The following is a 22,030-nucleotide window of genomic DNA, read 5'->3' on the forward strand; positions in this document are numbered from 1 at the left end:
CTTCAAATTTATACAAGTTCCAGTACTTGTATCTGCTTTCATGGCAACTTTCATTCCTTTACCAATTTTCAATATTCCCGGTCATGAACAGCAAGCTCAACCTCCAGTGGTTCAAGCCACCCAGGCACAAACATTTGATGCTCTTCCACTACAGGTAATAATTCCACACTCTCAAACTATTCCCACTTCTGTTGAAAGACCCCCAGTGGTTGATAGGGCTGACCATGAAGTTGTAGAATCGCAACTTCAATCCGAGGTCATAGAGCCAAACACAGAGTCACAATCTGTCTCAAACTCTCCCCCACTATCAAAAATGTTACCGAGAAGGTTAGTAGGAAGTAGTGTGTTTTTGGATGTGAATGAACCCTCAGCTCTGCCTCCTCCCAAGAAAAGAAGAACATTTACTGAGGCATCTGAAAGCCCATCCTTGTCCTCCCAACAGGACATGGACTTTGAAATGGGCAATGAACAGTTACTAGAGACATTCTCTCAACAAGATGAATCTATTGAAATTCGCCATAGGGCCATGGCATCTTGTACTAAGTCAAGCACACTTCCATTACTCACAATGGAAGCATACATACCAATAGATGATACTCAGGACACAGAGCGAGGAGTGCACAGTGAGTCGGTTACAGTGCATGCCATAGTTACGGCAGAAGAGCAGTCACATGCTTCAGAGGGAAAATCTGACTCTCAGCCACCTCTAATAGAGTCATTTTCTCCCCTCCCAGATCCAACACCTCTGGCTCCCTCACGGGATTCTCCACTCACAGATTTATCTGGAGAAAGTGGAGGGCAACTCGGTCAATCTATCCCTGAAGCAATTCAGACATCTGTTTCACATGAAAAGATAGATTTGACCGAGGATCGGGACTCGCGAATTCCCATTGCACCACCACTGACCTCTCTTGAAGAGGCTAGGGTGATTTCAATTGCCGGTACAGAAGACCAGCAACAGGATGGCTCCTCACGAGCAATTATATTGAGAGAAACACAAGCACGTGAGATGAGTGAACCAAACACGAGAGATATTCAGGTGAGCGCACACACATACACAAGCACTGAAAACCTGTTAGCTCAGATTGCTACTCTGAAAGAACAACTTGCTAAAAGTCAGGCTGAGGCTCAAACATTCAAAGCACAAGTGGTTGAACGGTCTTCTTCTTCCACCTCTGTCAACAATCAACTGGCATTCATCAGGAATGATATCTCAGATTTGAAAACCACTGTGATACCAAAGCTTAACTCCATTCAAGAATATCCAACTTTATCGGCCGAAGACAAACCTCTACTCTATCCATACAAGAATGAACTCTCTTGAAGATCTGATTGAAATGAACCATTCACTGGACTCCTCTAAATTCCTAAGGATAGAAAAGGGCATGGAACATCTCAATGAAGGGATGAAGCACTTGTATTTTATGATTAAAATTCTCACTGCCCTAATGAAGAGCAAAGGACTTTCTTTGAAGGGCCGTCTGGTGGAGGCTCGGGCTCTGGAGGTAATGGAGGTCATGAAGGGTCTAAAGGAAAATCTGTAGAGGATTCCTCAACTAAGGGGGAGAAGCAGGGGAGAAGTGCAAAAGGAAAAGAAAAAGATTCTTCTACTGGAGAGACAAGGAAGGCTGATGATGTCTACTATAGTGGAGAACAAGATGACTTCGATATTCTTGATGTTCCCACTGAACCAGTCTTGGAAGATAAAGCTGGTTTCTTTGAAGCTGAGGAGGAAAGTAATTTTGAAGAATGGGAAGAGGAAGCTCAAGTGGATCCTGGTTTTGAGAAAGAGTTCCAGCAGCAGCAGTCAGAGTTGAAGAGAAAGGAAGCTGAGCTTAAAAAGATATCTCAGATCATTGATATGAGGAAAGAAATCCAAAGAACAGAAACTCTTGAAAAGCAACGTCTTCATGACATTAAAGATGAAGCAAGAAGAAGAGATGTCACTCTGAAGATTGGTGAAAAATGGGATGAAGAAAGAAGAGTTATTGATATACCTCAACTGAGTACAAACAATGATAGGGAGTTTCTACATCTTCTCGACAGGCTGGAAATTTCTAATCCAAATAATGACGTGTACATGAATGCTATCAAGATTGAAATCTCAAGGATCTCAGCTGCTTTTGACAGATCACTAAATGAAATGAGCATATTTGTATATTGTCAGAGTGAACGATCTTTCAAGGTATCACTTCATCTGTTTGAGAATCGTTCTTTATCAGAGATTTGGGTTCTTCTCAACAAAGTCAAAAGAAGCTCAGAATTGAATGAAGTCCTTCGTGAAAGGCTAAAAGAGTTTGCTAATAGGGCCAGTCCTCAAGTGGTCAACTTGCCCTTTCAAGTAAGATTCTTTAAATCGGACTGTCTTTAAATCTGCCATCTCGATTCAAAATCTCTTAAAGACTACTCTGCTAAGCATCTTGTCTGGATGGAACATCACTTAAGAACTGCTGGATACTCATCTGAGTTGAAATCTAAAGCTGCTGATCTGATTCAAGCTTAATGTGAAAAGAACATTAAAAGGTACAATCAGTTGAAGAATAAGCTAAAGTCAGTTGGAGTTCAACCAGTTAGACCAGACAGTTTCACTTCAGAAAGAGATCGTGTCTATGACAAGGAGAAGACAACTGAATTCAATAGCTCAAAACTTAATGTAATATGCTTAAAGCTTTATGAATCAAGATAGACAAATGTATTCATATGTTCAGGCTAGAGGAACACCTATCTTGTATTCACTTGTAAATTTCTTTTGGAATATGGAAAATGTTAAATATAATCCAGAACTTTTCTGCTATTTACTTTGCATTTCTATTTATATCTTTTTCTTATTTGTTAGTTGAGTTATCCTCTAGGTATTTGTTGTTATTGTCTAACAAACAAATAGGGGGAGATTGAAAGGCATATGTCATAGCCTATTTGTTTATTCGAGGATTTAACTTAACTCAAATAAGAATGTAATAAGTAAATAGTAGATCCACCGTCAAAGAGATCTCTCAAAGTAACATCTGTCAAAGGATTCAGAAATAATGTTCATCTACAGACTTGAGAAATTACTTCACTGGAAGAAGTTCAAGAAATTGATCAAACCTCAGTGATATAAATCAAGATTGTTGATTTAATCAAGTGACAGAGATCTTGTCAGGGTATCAATTAATTATAGGGATTTAATCTGAAGAAAATCAAGTTATTAAAGTCAAGACATGAAGAAATGTCACATAAGTTTGTCATTCATGAACCAGAAAGTATATCGAGTGTCAACATTGAAGTGGTGGAATTGATTCATAATTTTCAGTGATTTTCAGAATATTGTCAGAAGAGTGGTTGTTGTTCAAGAATAGTATTAATTCTCTATTAATTAATTAAGTCATATAATTTAGTTAAGAAAATAAATTATATCTGCAAAGATTAATTTATTGATTAATTGAATTAATTGGTTAATTAATTCTGAATTAATATTATGTATTTTTCAGAATTAATTTTGAATTAACATTCAATATTAATTCAGCAAGACAAACAGTTGAACTGGTATGACAATTGGATTGTCATACCAAAAGTCTTTCCAGTACAATTAAATTTTCATACCACTATCGGTGCTTAGACATCGGTACGTAATGCACCCGATGTTAAAAGAATTTTTAACATCAGTTTTCAATTAATCGATGTTGAATGAGAATATTGACATCAGTTTCTTATACTAACCGTTGTCTATGTTCACAAATAAAAAACTATCAAATCCATATTTTTAACTCTGACATCGGTCATTTTTACAACCCGTTGTCTATGGCCAATTTTTAAAAATTTGAAATTACCTTATCAATTTTCCCCGGTTTCGGTACACAAATTCCCCCCCCCCTTTTACCAAAAAAATTGTTTCCCCTTTTATTTATTTTATTTTCCCATTTCCAGATCTATTTCCTGTCTTTCCCTCTTTTTACTCACAACCCCACTCTCTCTCTCAAACATCGACGACGACAACTCTCTCTCTCTCCCTCTCCCCCTCCCTCTCTCTCAAACACTCTGACTCTCTCCCTTGCCTCTCTGCTCTTTCTTTCCTTTCTCACCTAAATCTCTCCCTCGCCTCTCTGCTCTTTCTCTCTTTTCTCACCATATCGGGCAACTAATCTAACCGATGTCTGATCAAGCATTTTACATTGGTTTGTTCGAAAGAATTTTAATAAATGGCTTTTAGAGCTTGTAGGTTTCATGTTTTAATGGATAAATACCTCATAATATACTCATATTCACCTAAAAATACTGTAATATAAGCTGAAATTTGTTGCAAATACATCACATTTAATCTTAAAACCGATGTATAGCACTGTAACAGACATCGGCTGTTAACCGATGTTAAAGGCTGGTGACATTTAACATCACACGTGAAGACATCGGTTCAGATTTTTTTTAACATCGGTTCTGAACCGATGTCTGATCCCATATTTCTAGTAGTGTACCGAAAGTCTCTCCAGCTCATTCAATTATCTTGCCGATAGTCTTGCCAGTTCATTCAATAGTCTCACCGATTGTCTTGCTAGATCAACGGATTGTCTTGCCAGTACAATTCAATTCTATTGATTGATTACTAAAGTAAACAGAAGCAGATCATTCAAGATTGACATTCAATATCCAACAACTCAAGAACAAAAAAGGAAAGCAGCAGAGAACTTATTATCTTCAACTGCAATATTTCAGTAGATTAATTTCTAGTAATTATTGTTAAATCTAAACCACTAGAAATCATTCTCTTGTTCTTGTGTAATTATCTAGCGAATCAAAATCCCTAGAACTTAATCTCAAATTGCATTTAGCATTTGATCTTTTTATTTCAAAAATAGAAAAAGTTCATGTCGAATTTATTCTAGATTTGGAATAATTTATTTGAGATTAATCCCTTGTAAACGATACCGTTGTTGTAACACCTTTCAAGTTTAATAATAGTTTTATTTATCTTGAATTTTGTTTCACTTTTTATTCCGTATTTTATTCGATTAAACGGTATAGTTTGTATTCAACCCCCCCTTCTAAAACATATTGGGACCTAACAATTTTAGAGAACTAAAACTGACTTGTCGAGATGTCAAATAAATACTCAGTTTGTCCTAAAATGGACTGAATTGTTTCCAATTATTATTTGAATGAATCCAAATAAATTCAAAATAATTTTGCCAAAAGTATTTTACTAAAATAATTTATTGAATTAAATTATTCCAATTCTGAGTTATTTATAAGTCTAAATTATACTTGTAGAGAACTCTGTGAGTTAACACTTATAGAGAACTCTACAATGACTTATCGATAAGTCATAATAAAGCTTATCGAGAAGTCCCTCGAGAAGTCAGAAAATTGACTTATCGAGAACTCACTCGAGAAGTCTTAAAATGACTTGTCGACAAGTCAATTAGACTTATCGAGAACTCAGTTGTCTATATAACTTTGATCACTTTGATTTTGCCTTGTGCTAGTTTTACATATTGACAATGTAAATTAACATTTTAGACATTTTTCTTAGAATTGAAAAATTCCAAGCTAAATTTTGAATTTTGAAAAATAAATATGCAGATATTTCTGAAATATTAATAATACATATTTCAGTTAATTTCCAATTAATCAAATGAATTTTGATTTATCATAAATTAATTTGCTGCAAAATATTAGCTGAGTTCTTGCCTTAGGATGGAGAATTAAACATTTCAATTTCACCTACAAGTCTAGTGAAAGTTGTTTCATCCAAAGGTTTAGTAAAAATGTCAGCTAATTGTTTTTCTGTTGGAACAAAAATGAGCTCAATGTTACCATTTGCTGCATGTTCTCTTATAAAATGGTACCTTACATCAATGTGCTTTGTTCTAGAATGATTTATTGGATTAGCCATAATAGATATAGCACCAGTATTGTCACACATAATTGGAATTTTGTATAACACTAGGCCATAGTCCATTAGCTGATTTCTAATTCAAAGCACTTGAGCACAACAACTTCTAACAACCATCTATTCAGCCTCAGTTGTGGAAGTTGACACAAATTGTTGTTTCTTGCTATACCAGGATACAAGACTTTGTCCAAGAAACTGACAACTTCTACTAGTACTTTTTCAATCAACCCTGCATCCAACAAAATCTGATTCTGTGTATCCAACAGCTTCAAAACCAGTTCCCTTAGGATACCATAATCCCAAGTTTGGAGTCACTTTCAAGTATCTGAAAATCCTCTTCACAACCATCTAATTTGATTATTTTGGATTGGCTTAAAATCTTGCACACATATATGTTGTAAATATAATGTATGGTCTACTTGCAGTTAACTAAAGCAAAGATCCAATCATTCCTCTATAGCTTGAGATATCTACACTCTCGCCCTTTTTATCTTCATCCAACTTTGTAACTGTAGACATAGGTGTAGATGTAGGTGAACAAACAACCATACCAAACTTTTTCAATAAATCTTTGACATACTTAGTTTGGCTGATGAAGATTCCAAAAAAGTAACTTACTTCCCCCATCACTCATTGCATATTCACTCTACATAAGCTTATAGAATCTTTGGCAAAGCTTTTCATTTGTAGAACCAAAGATAATATCATCCACATAGATCTGAACTAGAATTATATCATCACCATATTTCTTAAATAAGAGAGTCTTATCAATAGTACCTCTAGTGAATCCATGCTTAATCAAAAATTCTGACAGTGTGTCATACCAAGCTCTGGGTGCTTGTTTTATTCCATAAAGAGCCTTGAGTAATTTGTATACAAAATTTGGAAATTCTGGATCTTCAAATCCTGGTGGCTGTTACACATAAACCTCTTCTTCCAACTCACCATTAAAAAATGCACTCTTCACATCCATTTGATATACCTTGAAATTTGAATGTGCAGCAAATCCAAGAAAAATCCTTATTGCCTCAAGTCTTGCAACTGGAGCAAAATTTTCATCATAATCAATTCTTTCTTCCTGTAAGTAGCCTTTTGCAACCAACCTTGCTTTATTTCTGGTGACTATTCCATTTTCATCCATTTTGTTCCTGAACACCCACTTTGTTCCTGAACACCCACTTTGTTCCAATTATACTTCTATTCTTTGGTGCAGGAATGAATTTCCATACTTTGTTTCTCTCAAACTGATTTAACTCTTCTTGCAAAGTAGATATCCAATCAGGATCAAGAAGGGCTTCATCAGTTTTCTTTGGCTCAACATGTGACAGAAAACATGCATGAAGACATTCATTTGCAGTTGCACTTCTAGTCCTCACTCCAGCAGTTAGATCGCCAATAATTTCTTCTCTAGTGTGACTTCTATCCCACTTTCTGGTGTGAGTTTGTTGACTTGAGTTTTCTGTGTTTTCTTCACCATTTGCATGACTTTCAGAATTTTCTCCTCTTTCTCCCCCTGAGTTTGTGCTATCAAAATCAGGTGTTTGAGATGAGCTTCCATTCTCATGATTCACTTGTTCAGTAGACTCTTCATCAACTCTGTGATTTATGTTGACTTCAGCTTCATCATCAGAATCACTATCAATTTTGAGATTTTCAAACTTGAGGGCTTCAGCTTCATTTTCATCAAGACATTCTAAGCCTGGACATTTTTCATCATCAAAAGTAACATCTGTGCTTTCCATGATCTTCTTTTGTTCAATCACATAGATTTTATATGCAGTTCTTTCCAATGAATATCCCAGAAAAATTGCCTCAAAGACTTTGGAGTTAAATTTTCTCACATATTCAAAGTTTTCCTTTAACACATAGCACTTGCTTCCAAACACAAGAAGATGCTTTACAGTAGGCTTTCTTTTAGACAAGATTGAGTAGGGTGACTTGCCAAGATTCTTGCTAATGAGAAATTTGTTTTGAGTATAACATGTAGTGTTCACAGCTTCTTCCCAAAAACTAGTTGGTAATTTTGCATCTTGCAATATTGTTCTAGCAGCCTCTACTAGTGTTCTATTCTTTCTCACAACTACCCTATTTTACTGAGGTGTTCTAACAGTCGAGAACTCTTGAACAATGTCCTTGTCTTTGCAGAATTCAGTTAAGGTTGCATTCCTGAATTCTGTTATATTGTCACTCCTTAATTTTTTTACATAATTCTGATCTTCAGCCTGTTTCTCAATCTTCTTAATATGTTCAATTATGATGTGTGGAGTTTCATCTTTAGAACGCATAAATTCTACCCATGTGTATCTTGAGTAGTCATCCACCATCCAAAGTGCATATCTTTTTCTTGATATTGACTGGACATTAACTGGTCCAAATAAATCCATTTGAATAAGTTGCAAAGGTGCACTTATAGAATTCACAGTTTTACTCTTGTGACTTGATCTTTTCATTTTCCTTTTTGACAAGCATCACAAACTTCATCTTGAGCCAACTCCAGATTAGGCATGTCTCTCACTAACTCCTTTTTGACTAAAGTATTGATTTCCTTGAAATTCAAATGAGACAGCTTCGTATGCCATAACTTGCTTTGCTCTACAGATGCCTTGGTGTAGAAGCAACAAATTCCAGCCTCATTTGCTGAGTCCAAGTCTGCAACAAATAAGCTTTCTTTCCTTGCTCCTTTCAGAGAAACTTCACCAGTTTTCTTGCTGATAAAAGTGCATTCTTTTTTGTTAAATAAAACCTTGAAACCTTTGTCTGCAAATTAGCTGACACTGAGAAGATTCACTTCAAGATCAGCTACAAGTGCTACATCTTCAATGACAATATTTCCAGAAATTAATTTGCCATATCCCATTGTGAAACCTTTGCTGTTGTCTCCAAAAGTTACTAATGGCCAGCCTTCTCCTCAAACTGTGATAGCAGGGCCATATCACCTGTCATATGTCTTGAGCATCCACTGTCTATGATCCATATGACTTTCTTCTTTTTGCCATACACATAATGAGTTTAAGTGTGTTTAGCAACCCAAACACTGTTGGGTACTTTCTTCTTGTTAACAGATTTGATAGAGGTAGAGCTTGATGATTCAGAAAGAATAGAGTTCATTGAATGCTGTGTATTGTCCTTTTTAGCTAAAGACTCAATATTGACTTCCTTAAGATCAACTCTCAGCTTGTGGCAATTTGTCATTACTTTCATATTGTAAGGTATGTAATCAAACTTGTCACAGAATGAATAGGGATCTTCAGGTTTTGCTTTATTATATTTGCATGCTCCTACTCCTGGCTTACTAACAACCTTTTTCCAAAGGTGAGTTAGATGATTCACAGAGCCACATTTCTGATATTGTTTTCTTGGAGCATCTGCAACATAAGCAAAGTTGTTACTTTTGTTATTCCCAATCTTTCTATTTCTATTCTTCTTCTTCTTCTTTCTTACATCTTCAATTTTCATTTCCTAGACAGGTGTCTTGGAGTCTTGATTGACCATGGGCTTATTTTCACCTTTGGAAGTTGGAGTTGTTTCAGCATTTTTCTTCTCTTTATCTTCATCAGCAATTTCTTGCTTTATGATCAACTCTTCTTCACTAAAATCAACTTCACATGCTTTGAATATAGGTGAACCAACCTTTCTTAGCATAGCTAGGACATCTTCATTTTTTGTTGCTTTTCCTTTATCACATACAACTTTCTTGTTGTTATTCAAAGCATCATAATCATGACCAATAGCTATGTTAGCACATGGCTTGTTCTTCTCATGGTACTGACCAACCAACTCAGATGCATTCCTGAATGATTGCAGTTTCACCTGATTCTTCTCAATATTTTCTCTTAACGCAGTTTCAATCTCATTGGCACACTTCAGCTTATTTTTCAAATATTCATTTTCTTGCTTGACTGACTCAAGTTCCACAAGCAGTAGATCCATCTTTTGCTTCTTATTCTCAAGCTTCTCATTAGCTTTTGTTAGGCTACTGACTTCCTCAGTAGCTGCCACTAAGCTAGTGTGTATATGAAACATCTCCACACTCATCTTATATTGACTAGAATTTAAATCAATAGTGGTTAGAGTTGGTACATTTGATTTTGAAGTGGTTGCTTCTCCATGTTCAAAGGCCATGAGTGTGTAGTTTCCAACCTCTTCATCCTCATCATCAACATCAGTATCATCCCAACTCTTTCCTTCTACAATATAGGCTTTTCCAGATTGCTTCTTCAAGAGAGCTTCATACTTTACTTCCGGTTTAAGATAAGCCTTGTCTTTTTTCACCTTTTTAGGCTTTCTGCATTCAGTAGCAAAGTGACCCAACTCATCACAGTTGAAACACCTTATCTTTAATCTGTCCACAGATCCTGTTTTGTAGCCACCTTTGCTAGCTGAATTGTACTGAGCTTTTGGTTTTCAATTATTGTTGTTGGAAGATTGTCCCTTCCTTTTAAAAAATCTTGGCTTCTTGGCTCTTATGTTCGAGAATTTCCTAGCCAAGTAAGCCATGGATTGATCCATTTCATCTAGCTCATTCAAGGTATAATATTCATCTTCCTCCAGCTCCAATACAACTTTCTTTTGAGGTCTTTCGTTCTTTTGTTCCATAGCTTGGATAACTTGAACTTGATCATCTTGCTCATCTTCACTTTCTTCTCTATCATTCACAATCAAAGCACTTGAACCATCAACAACATGACTATGGTGTGCTTTTGATGACTTTCTTTGTAGCATTTCAAGTTCATAAGTTTTCAAAATTCCATATAGAACTTTAAAAGTTATTCTGCATAAATCTCTTCCTTATCTAATAGATGATATTTTCTGTTCAAGATGGTCAGGAAGAGCTAGCAGGAACTTTAGGTTAACCTCCTCAGCTTCACAATATTTATCATGTAGCTACAAGTCATTTATCAATTTATTGAACCTTTCAAAAACTTCATTGATTCCTTCTTTTGGTTTAGCCATAAACCCCTCATACTGAGAAACAAGAATCCTCATTTGGTTTGACCTAACCTCCTTTGTTCCTTCATATAAGATCTCTATTTTATCCCAAATCTGTTTAGCTGTGTCACAACTGAGAATGTTGTTGTACATTACATTATCAAGTGAATCTATTAAGATTAGTTGCAAGCCACTATCTAGAGAGACTTTTTCTTTTTCAGTTTCATTATATTTTGAAGGATCTTTAGGAGCATAATGTGCTGGAATGACCATGTCCCCATATGTAGATTTCTCAACTCATACCATAGGAGTGAAGGGCCCATTCTTGAGGATCTGAATGTATAAAGGATTGGCCATCCCGATGAATAACAACATTTTCTTTTTCCATAATATATAGTTAGATCTGTCAAAGGTAGGGATTTTGATACTGCTAAACTTCTGTGTATTCATTCTTCCAAGATCTTTAATCTATTTGATTTTAGATTTTGCTCTGATACCACTTATTGGGTAATGAATACAACACAGAGGGGGGGGTGAATGAGTTTTTGACAATTTTAATGGCCTTTTGATTATCTTAAACTAAACGAACAAAGCAGATAAGAAATATAACAATATTATGTTAACTGAATTAAAGATAGTGCACGCAATATTTCAAAACTCACTTAATTTTATATAAAAATCAAGCTAGTGTTTTGCTATAAATTTCTGGGTTCTTGGTATGTTAAGAACTTAGCTTCTCTCTTGAGAGTTATAAGATTTTCTAGATCTATTTTATTACCCTTTAAAACAAAGCATCCAGTGTTTACTTTATAGAACACTAAACACTGGTTTTACACAGCGTGCAATAGCATGTATTAAACCCTACTTTAAGTTAACTAAAACTTTTTATTTCTGGCTTAGTGTATCTTTGCAAATCGTGCATGTCTGTGACTTCTACTTTGTTAGTTAATATTGGCCTTTGATCTTGTACTCTTCAAGCTGCTTTTTTGTAGATTTTAAAATCAGTGATTCATTTGTTTGTTGATTGATTATCATTGGATATTCAACTGATCTGCATTCTGTACTTGAGTTTTACATCGAGATCTCTAGTTTGTTATATAGAGGACTAGACATCTCAATAAGTATAATGATTTATCGAGATCTCTTATTACTCTATAGTTGTTGTGACTTATCGAAGTCTTTGAGTTCTCGAATGTGAGATTGACTTGTCGAGATCTTCTGAGTTCTCGAGTATGACCTTGACTTAATGAGATCTCTGAGTTCTCGAACTTGGCTTATCGAGGTCTCCATGTCTTTGGATGTAGAAATAACTTGTCGATATCTCTAATCTTCATATCTTCATTGTGGCTTATCGATATTTCTGAGTTCTCTAGTGCATAAATGGTTGTCAATTTGACTTAGTCTTGTTATAGCACAGGCATGTCTTGTACAACAACAACCCCACACTTATCAATACACACACACACACACACTTACAGGTTATTGTCTTGGAAACGAACAAATCATTACTAGTGTTATTAAATCCACCTGATGATAGTTATTACAGACCAAAAGTAATTATGTCTTACCACGGGTGTAACCTTTACTTAAGGTTAGACCGGCAGCCAAATATATGTTTCTTCATTACTACCTTACATCAGTCTTATTTATATATAAGTCGGACTAAAAACAACTGAAAACCAATCCAGCTCATACTATAACACCCCAGTCTCACATCGAGGAGATTTGGGAATTCTGTTCAATTTATAAGGCAAAGTACTACTACTTTGTGCACCAAAAAATCATGATCTTTTGGGGGCCCGTGGTGGGTTTATCGTAACCCAAGTTGGATGCACTCGGGATAATATGCTTCGGTTTATTTCGGACTCGTAATCGGGACTTGACCCGATTTTTGAAAAAGACTCGGGATTTGACCCGGGTTATCACACATGGTATCAGAGCTGACTCTCGAAAGCTTGATGCGTCAAGTTTCCAGGGGTGGGGACACGAAGGTTGGTGGTATTATCCCACAATGGCAAGAGGTACGGAGGTGGGGACACGAAGCCAGCCGGTATTATCCCATAATGGCTAAAGAGGTACGATCTTGGTCCTATGGGATGTCTGTTCGGGCCTGACGAGGACGTCAGGAGTTTAAGTAGGGGAGTTTGTAACACCCCAGTCCCACATCGAGGAGATTTGGGACTTCTGTTCAATTTATAAGGCAAAGTACTACTACTTTGTGCACCAAAAAATTATGATCTTTTTAGGGCCCATGATGGGTTTGTCGTAACCCAAGTTGGATGTACTCGGGACAATATGCTTCAGTTTATTTCGGACTCGTAATCGGGACTTGACCCTATTTTCAAAAAAGACTCGGGATTTGACCCGGGTTGTCACATATGGCGAGTCTTTGATGTGCTTAAGAAACCTAGATCTTTCCCAGAAATTCAAGAAATCAAGAAAAGTCACTATTTGACACTATTCATCATCACTTTCATCATTTTATTTAACCATCAAAATCCTAAGAAAATGCTACGAAAGATTTATCATACCTTAGTTTGATGACGAGGAAGTTTAGAAATTATTTGTAGCATTTATCCATGGCTTGATCTTGAGATTTGAATTTGGATTTTTCTTTTTTTTTTTGTAAAAGCGGAATGAAGCTTTGTGTTGGGAGGGAAAGTGAGTTTTTGGCTTACTTGCTTGCTTGCTTTTTGAATTAGTGTGGTTGATTTTGTGTATATAAGTAGATATGCATATCTTTGATCATATCTACTAGCATGGTCCTTTGTCAAAGTCTAAAACCTAGCCAAGTACAACTACTACATGATTGCTTACTATTCACTCTACCAGGTTACTATGCTCCTTGGATGATTACTATTTGATTACCAATCCTTGGTTGCATTTCATACTAATTAGTTTGCATGGCTTGCATGAGAAGTTGCATGTGATACATTTATTTACTTCTCTTACGTATTCGCTTGGTCGCTTATTCGTTATTGTGATAAATCCTTGTAAGCGATTCGCGGGGTAAATCTTTTTCTTATATATCCTTTATACTTTGTAATCTTGTACTTGAGTTTTAATTTGTAAACTTCTAGATTCGTGATTGTAACGTGATTCCTGTATTCCTTGATGGTTCGTGAGATAAGGTCGTTTTACGAAGTTGGTTTTTTTCGAAAACTAATAACTTTTACATACACTCATTTGGTACGTATAATCACAATATCGGCTCGGAAACTAAATTTTCCATGTATAACATAGTGTTGGGCTAAAAAGTTTCCCCCGATCGTCAAGGTTATTATTCATTGAATATTTTACAAAATCCCAAAAATTTGGGTTATTACAAGTATGCTCCTAGGAAGACTTGCATCAAGTGTGATAGTGTTATCATTTGTCTACTAAATGCAAATCTGTTCAAATACTTATGCCTGCTATGAGGGGTGTGCCTGGTTCAGTTCGGCTCATTTTTTATAAAAAAATGTTACCATACCGTATATATCGGTTCGGTTAAGTTTTCAGCTATTAACCGTAACCGAACCATCCATGATGGTTTTTTCGGTTTCGGTTAACCGTTAAGTGGTTTCAGTTTTTCTCGATTTTTTTACCTAATTAAAAAATGTTTTAAATTTCAATAATAAAAAGTATAAAAAATATTAAAACATAAAAATATATTTATTTAGAATGACAACATTTTTATTATTATAAAGTTACAACTTCTGTTCAACATTGGTGTCCTCAGTTATGACAGAAAGGCATGAGCGGCCTTTAACTTATACTCTTTATATGTGCAAGCATGTGTTAGCAATGAATGTATCAAAATTCTTTCTTTATTCCTTCAAATACAAGTATATTATTATTATTGTTCTGTTTAAAGAAATCAGGATTGTGGTTCATCCATCATGGCATCTTTATTCTTTTCCATTGCAATCTTATGTGCAAAATGGTGTTCAGCTCTATTTATTATGTTTATTATAATTACCTATACTAGTCTTTTTGTATAGTAAATAATATATTATATAAAATATATATGATAATATATCATTTATACAATATTATATTAACGGTTCGGTTTTTTAGTTTGGTTATAAGGCTTAAATCATAACTGTTACCAAACCGTTACGTCGGCTCCGTTCGATTACAATTTTTTTCGATTTTTTCGGTTTTGATTTTTTTCGATTTTTCGACTCGGTTTCAATTTTTCAATTTTTTTGCTCGCCCCTACTTGCTATGCCTTTCATGCCTAGTGTACCTAATAGATTCAATTTGAACTATCAAAGTATGCCATTTATTCTCAATCCATATTACTCTGTGTTTGGCATGCTTTGGAACATGCCAAGAATGACTAACATGCTTGCATCATCCTTCAACATGATGCTACCACAAATGCAAGCATTTGGTTCAAACATTAATTCATTTGCTCAAAGATCAACACCAAGGGTTAAAATGGATTTAAATCCTCCAAAACCTAAAGTACCAAAGTCCCTAAAAGCAAATGAGGAAACTAATAAGGCAGGACTCAATGAAATTTGAATACTAAAATCAACTTGATTTGATTTTGATGTGTGCAGAGAAAAAGAAGAAATCTCTTGTATACGGATAGTGGTTGTTCAAAACACATGACTTGTAATTCATCCCTACTCACAGAGCTTGAGGAGAGATCTGGCCTAGCATTATTTTTGAATTTTACAAAAAAGATATATTATGGGATATGGCTTAATTTCAAAGGAGAATGTCATCATTGATCAAGTAGCACTAGTCGAAGGACTAAGCAACAACTAGATGAGCGTCAGTCAACTATTTGATAAACGATTCAAAGTGGAATTCAACACTGAAGCTTGTGTGATCACTGACAAGAAGAACAATTCTGTGGTGCTCACTGGATATAAAAAAGAACATGTGTACATAACTGATTTCAACTCTTCTAATACAGAATCCTTAACTTGCCTCTTCAGTAAAGCAAGTATTGATGAAAATGGACTATCGCACAAAAAGTTGTCTCAATTAAACTTATCGACAATGAATGATCTGTTAAGAAATAAAGGACTTAGCAAGAGGAATACTAAAATTGGAGTTCTCTAATGATCGATTTTGTGATGCTTGTCTATAAGGTAAGCTAAAGAAAGCCTCTTTTTATGATACTTATCAATAAGGTAAGCCGAATAAAAGTAAACTCATAATACACGTGGATCTATTTAGACTAGTCAATGTTATATGAACTCTAAGAAAAAATATTGTCTCGCGATGATTGATAATTCTCTAACTATAAATTAATACATATAAGCAATCATAGTTAATGAATATGAAATTAATTTAAATATTTAAATTAATTATAGTTAATCATAGTTAATCTCTTGCACATGATTGAAGCTCGTGCAAGCAATGCCCAAGCAGCAGTCTCCTTCAACGGAACCATCTTGGCAGGGAGTCGTGACTTTAGGCCCCGAGCTCAGGAGGTAGTGGAAGCACAGCCAGAGGAGTTGCAGTGATTCAAGTTCTTTAGTAAATCCTGTAGGCGTTGGCCATCATTAGGATTATATATTTATTAGGATATGTGTTAAGCGTAAGGTGTTTAGTTGCTTTAGGTTTTACTATATGTCTGTTAAGGCGCACTGTAGTGGCCATGGTGATTATGAGTGTGTTTTCTCCAAACTTTGGGTCGGATGATTTAATAATATTATCTTAGTCTCCAAAAAAATTATTTTAATTATTTTAAATAATGAATTTATATGAAATAAATATAACACATCGGGTAGCTAATCTAGTACGGTAAAATCTCTTTGAATTTTTATATTTTTTTGAAAGAAAAATCTCTTTGAATTAAGAACATTGGGATGGACAATTGTTATTAATTAACGGAGATTAAATATATACTTTGTGTGTTATAATGGGACAAATTTTTTGCTAGAAATATTAAGACTAAATGACCTTTTAACCCTAAAAGTATATATAGAGTTATACCCATTAGTCCCAAATGTTTGAACTCGTAACTTTTAACCCCCAAGATATGTGATTTCGTACCCTTTAACTTTTTTATCGTTATCGGTATAAATCAGAGTGGCAAAAAGGATATTTATCTTTCGAGTTGTATTATTATGAGTCAAAATGTATATTTTTCATAACTTGTAGGTGAAAGATACATTTTTTACATATTCATTATATTTATTAGCGCTTAAAGTATATTATGGTGTACTTTTTAATCCAAGATATAAGAAATGTATCTTTTAACCCTTAATTAGGGTACAACTCGAAGAGGGTAAAATATTTTTTTTGCCCCTCCGATTTTGTACCGGTAACAGTAAAAAGAGCTAAATGGTACGAAATCTCGTATCTTGGAGTTAAAAGTCACGAGTTCAAAAATTTGGAACTGATAAATCTAACATTATATATTTTAGGGATCAAAAGATCAATAAGTCTTAATTCGTGGTATTAAATATTTCTTTACTGCATAATACAAACATCTGTTCCAGATGTTTTCAATCACCATTCAAAAAATGATTTTCAAACACCATTCTAAAAAAGATGCTAGTAATTTAATTTGTTTAAGAGATAGTGTCTTCTTTTCCATTGGGTTTCTCGCTACAACAGAAAAAGACACCAAATGCAATTCATTCTCGGCTAACATCGCTCTTCTACTTCAAATAAATAGTGCATACATATACTATTTGTAAACTCTTACTCTTGAAGCCTCTGATAAGAATGGAAACTATTCACGAAGAATACGAGAATACTAATCCACATTTATACGATGTCATCAACACTTCCGACGATTTTGAAGTACAAGAAGAAGATGATGAAGAAAGCTCGGAAGAGTACAGCAGCAACAGCAGCAGTGATAGCGAGGAATGTTGTGGTGGAAAAAAGATATTAATATTATCATCAAAAATGTCATGGTTACGAGAATGGGACCGTGTGTTTCCTTTAATCTCAGCTCTTTGTTTGTTCATTGATCCTACCTTCTTTTACACACTTTCGGTCAACGGAGATAGCATGTGCTTTTATATTGATGGCTGGTTCGCTCTCGTTCTCTCGCTTGTCCGATTGATTACAGACGGCTTGCACGTCCGGAACATATGGCATGTGTACTTGAGGAAGGACCATCGTCACAGCTCATCGGCTGCAGCTGACGCGCACTGGTTTCAGAGAATTTTCGGTGGTTTAGCATTGCAGGATTCCGAGGGAAAACTCGACTTCTTCATTTATCTGTTCATCATCTTACCATTGCCGCAGGTGAGTAACTATTAATTACTTGTTTGTTAATCACCTTTTCAGAAAAATAACCCAATTCTGATACCAATCATCACTTACGGTCACAGATATAGCTCATGATTTGCATTCAAACCTTAATGAATGTTTTATTATCTAAATTTCTACGATATTTTACATACTCTTCAGTTAAATAATAAATTTACTCGAATGAAAGAATCCCCTCCACGGTGGACATTGGATTTCGATACAATTCATAAAAAAAATCTTAATTAATTTTAGTTTCCTTCAAGTTAACAAAAATCTATGCTTCTTTTGTGAATTTACATCGTGTCTCGATTTTAAACACGATCTAAATAAAATACCAACGTTGCAGTACAGTTACATAAGATTGCATATCATTTTGAAGCAGATGATAAGAATGAAAGTTTGTTATAATGTACAAAGTGCCTTCTTTTGGAAGCTTGTGCTTCAATGAGTCGTATCGAGTTTCATACATGTCACCTGTATTAATGACTTGGGCACCTACGCGTCGTATGCAAACAATTACACACACAAAAACTACATATGCGTGCGTAGTTTTTGAGCTTATCTTTCAATAAAGAAAACAATTGAGCTTATCTTCTTCTTTCTTTCTTAATATTCATTTTAATTATGATCTAATTTAACTAATTTTCATGTTACCATATTATTCCAATTTAGGTACAGATAAAATAAATTTGTGTTAACGGTGTAGGTTGTGATGTGGATTGTGGTTCCGGCATTGTTGAAGAAGGATGAACAAACAAGAGTGATGACAGCAATGCTGATAATGTTTCTATTCCAGTACCTCCCCAAGATATATATTGCTGTTTGCCTATTGCGTCGCATGCTCTCTCAATACATTTTCGGAACAGCTTGGTGGGGGGTCGGTCTGAACATTGTTGCAATTTTTGTAGCCTCCCATGTAAGTATTCACAATATGACACTGAGAATCTAATGCTCTACGAATTTAAAATATGTTAATGTGTGGCACTGTTATAAGTAGCAAGGTCTTAACTTGGCAATTTCATCAACCATTCTCATGTAGTGTGTGTGCGTGAGCTTGTAATTCAGCGAATGAACAATGTGCAGGTGGTGGGAGCATGTTATTACTTACTAGGAATCCAGAGGTCAGCTAGGTGTTTGATGGAGCAATGCATGAAAACAGAGAGTTGTAGACTCAATGCACTTTCTTGCGACAACCCTTTCTTTTTCGGGAGCACATATAAGTTCATAGATAATATGCGAATGTCATGGGGAAATAACAATGATGCCAGATCTTGGTGCCTACGAAGCAGTGATAATAGTCAGTATGACTACGGATCATTTGAATGGATAACTCTTCTTGTTTGCAATAACAACCGTATGGAGAAGATGCTGCTTCCCCTCTTTTGGGGTGTCATGATGCTTTGGTAACTTCTTTATCCATTACTTCTTTTTTCCATTTCCAATTTAATCATACCAAATCTTAGTTTTATCTGATGATTGATGATGCAGCACTTTTGGGAATCTGGGGAGCACCGACGACTGGTTAGAAATTGTGTTCCTGATAATTGTGACTGCGTGCGGCCTTGTGCTGATCACCATGTTGATTGCCAACATTAAGGTAAACAATATGAAAATTTGAGATCTTAGTATAAACAGTTACTTGAACCCTCTCAAAAATTAGTTACAACTTGATAAGTTCATGTTTAAATGACCAGTTATTTGATTAGTTCATGTTCTCTATTCTCGGCCGTAATATTGAAGGGATATGTGGTATGTTTTGCATATATTCAGCGAATGATGTGTTTACATTCAGGTGTTCTTGATAGCAACATCATCGAAGAAACTTACTAGGAAAGTATACATCAACAATGTTAAATGGTGGATGAAAAAGAGAAACATGCCACAAGGATTGCGGAATAGAATACGTGACTATGAGCGGCAACGTTGGGCTGCAACGCGTGGCGTAGATGAGGGTGAAATGATTTCTAACCTTCCCGAGGGTCTTAGGAGAGACATCAAGTACCACATCTGCTTGGACTTAGTGAGACAGGTACATGTTTGGTCAGAATTTGGTTTTAATAATCAAATTACATGCTGGTTTGAAAGTATCTGAAAAGCTGTACATATCAGGTACCTTTGTTCCAGCACATGGATAGTTTGGTCCTGGAGAGCATCTGCGACAGAGTGAAATCCCTTGTCTTTCCTGAAGGAGAGATTGTGAGTGGTGAATTTTGAATTGATACGATCAAAAAACATAATGATTTATACATGAATTTCACTTGCAGATCACTAAAGAAGGTGATCCAGTTCATAGGGTGTTATTTATCGTAAGAGGTAATCTCCAATGCAATCAAATAGTAAGAAGTGGAGTCCACAGTAGTTGTACGCTAGGCCCTGGCAATTTTAGCGGTGACGAGCTCTTGTCCTGGTGTGTGAGGAAGCCATTCACTGAAATTCTCCCACCATCTTCATCTACACTCATCACACTTGAAGCAACCGAAGCATTTGTGCTGGAAGCAGAGGATGTGAAATATGTGACACAACATTTTCATCTGAATGAAAAAGTGAAAACGTGTGCTCGCTATTATTCCCCTGGCTGGAGAACCTGGGCAGCTGTTGCCATTCAGCTGGCTTGGCTACGATACAGGCACCGCCGAAGGCTTACAACTCTTCCTTTCATCATGCCTAGGAGGCCATTATCGCGCTCTGCTTCACTTGAGGAGGAGCAGCTCAGGCTTTATACAGCACTGCTGACTTCACCTAAGCCCCGTCAGGATGATATGTTCCCTAGTTCAAATAATTGAGAGCTATAAACTCATCAAGTATTCAAATATCACACTCACAAATATTTGCTCTAATTATGTAATGTCATTTAAGTTTTTAACATATTTTTTAATTTAAGTTTTATATTCTAGTTAAATTGGGATTTATTGTACCTAGCATTTTGCTTAGGTTCACCAAGGTAACTGACTGTTTTGACCCAAGTGTAGGATTTGATATTCTACGCAATTTTTTTATTACCCACAATAGATATACACGAAGCGTGAGTTCAAATTAAAATGATCATTACAGTAATCTGATCTAACCATGAATATCTACCACTTGACTGAAAATTCTATGGACAAATGCGTTGTTCGATTGTTGGATGGCCGAATCACACGACTGAAAAGAATGACCTTCCCTGCAAAGTTTGAGGCCAATTTAATTCATACCGTGGGATACAAGTTTGTTTTTCTGCCCATGTTTTCGGGAAAAAAGGTTCTTTATCTCGTAAATTTACAAGTAAATGATCCAAAATAACATATATCAGGAAAATGCTCCTTATTATCACTCCAAAACACCAAAAATAATGTATCTAGCAATTACTTTCTGGGCCGCAATTTTTTTAACTCATTTTTGCAATCAAAATTTTGTGTTTTCTTTCTTAAATAATAAAATCAATTATATCAGTCTAGTTGCTATTTGCTAAGCACAAGAAAATTTTTTATTTTTGAATTTAAGATAAACGCAATAAAATTTTGTGTTTTTAAGTGATAATAAGGATCATCTTTATGCGCCTATAACATTTTGGGTATTTTAAGGCCAAATTATGATAGTAAGAATTATTACCCTGTTTTCGGAGGTAAAGCATTTTAATATTTTAATTTATATTAATTACAATAACCCCATCATGTATAATTTGGTCCAACCTTAGTTTGTTATTCCTTTTTAGTGATCCGTATGAATTGTAACCATTGAATCTCTTTATATTAGATATTTATATCAAATGATCAAGTCGCTAATTCTAAATACTAAAATATAATAAAAAAAAATTTATGTTCGAATTCATGAAATGACATGTTAAATAATATTTATTATAAATCTAATCAATTATATATTATATCAATAAAAATAAAAATAAAAAAATATTAATGAACACCGTGAAGTACTATTAATATAGACCTGTGCTTATTTTAGAACTGTAAAAATGTATTTCAATAATTAGTTTTTACAAATAAATACGCGGATTAACAAAAAATACCATGACGCGCCAAATAC

The 22,030-nt window shown here is 35.1% G+C and overlaps 1 protein-coding gene across 1 annotated transcript; it reads left to right on the forward strand.

Moving 5' to 3' along the window:
* Positions 1–17,237: 17,237 nt before the first annotated feature.
* On the forward strand, positions 17,238–20,894 carry LOC141707864 (cyclic nucleotide-gated ion channel 4-like). Its single transcript, XM_074511280.1, has 7 exons — positions 17,238–18,007; positions 18,720–18,929; positions 19,097–19,416; positions 19,502–19,610; positions 19,806–20,042; positions 20,123–20,209; positions 20,278–20,894. Exons 1-7 carry the CDS (start codon positions 17,477–17,479, stop codon positions 20,794–20,796), a joined length of 2,013 nt encoding a protein of 670 aa, XP_074367381.1. The 5' UTR covers positions 17,238–17,476; the 3' UTR covers positions 20,797–20,894.
* The last annotated feature ends 1,136 nt before the right edge of the window (positions 20,895–22,030 follow it).

Source organism: Apium graveolens, chromosome 2, assembly GCF_009905375.1.
Source record: "Apium graveolens cultivar Ventura chromosome 2, ASM990537v1, whole genome shotgun sequence".
Lineage (NCBI taxonomy): Eukaryota > Viridiplantae > Streptophyta > Magnoliopsida > Apiales > Apiaceae > Apium > Apium graveolens.

Bases quoted from the DNA above. Each gene is read 5' to 3' on its own strand.
- LOC141707864 (XM_074511280.1), top strand. From the start codon at position 17,477: ATGGAAACTATTCACGAAGAATACGAGAATACTAATCCACATTTATAC. The intron at 19,611-19,805 runs GTAAACAATATG...GTTTACATTCAG, and splicing joins TGTTGATTGCCAACATTAAG to GTGTTCTTGATAGCAACATC. The intron at 20,043-20,122 runs GTACATGTTTGG...TGTACATATCAG, and splicing joins GCTTGGACTTAGTGAGACAG to GTACCTTTGTTCCAGCACAT.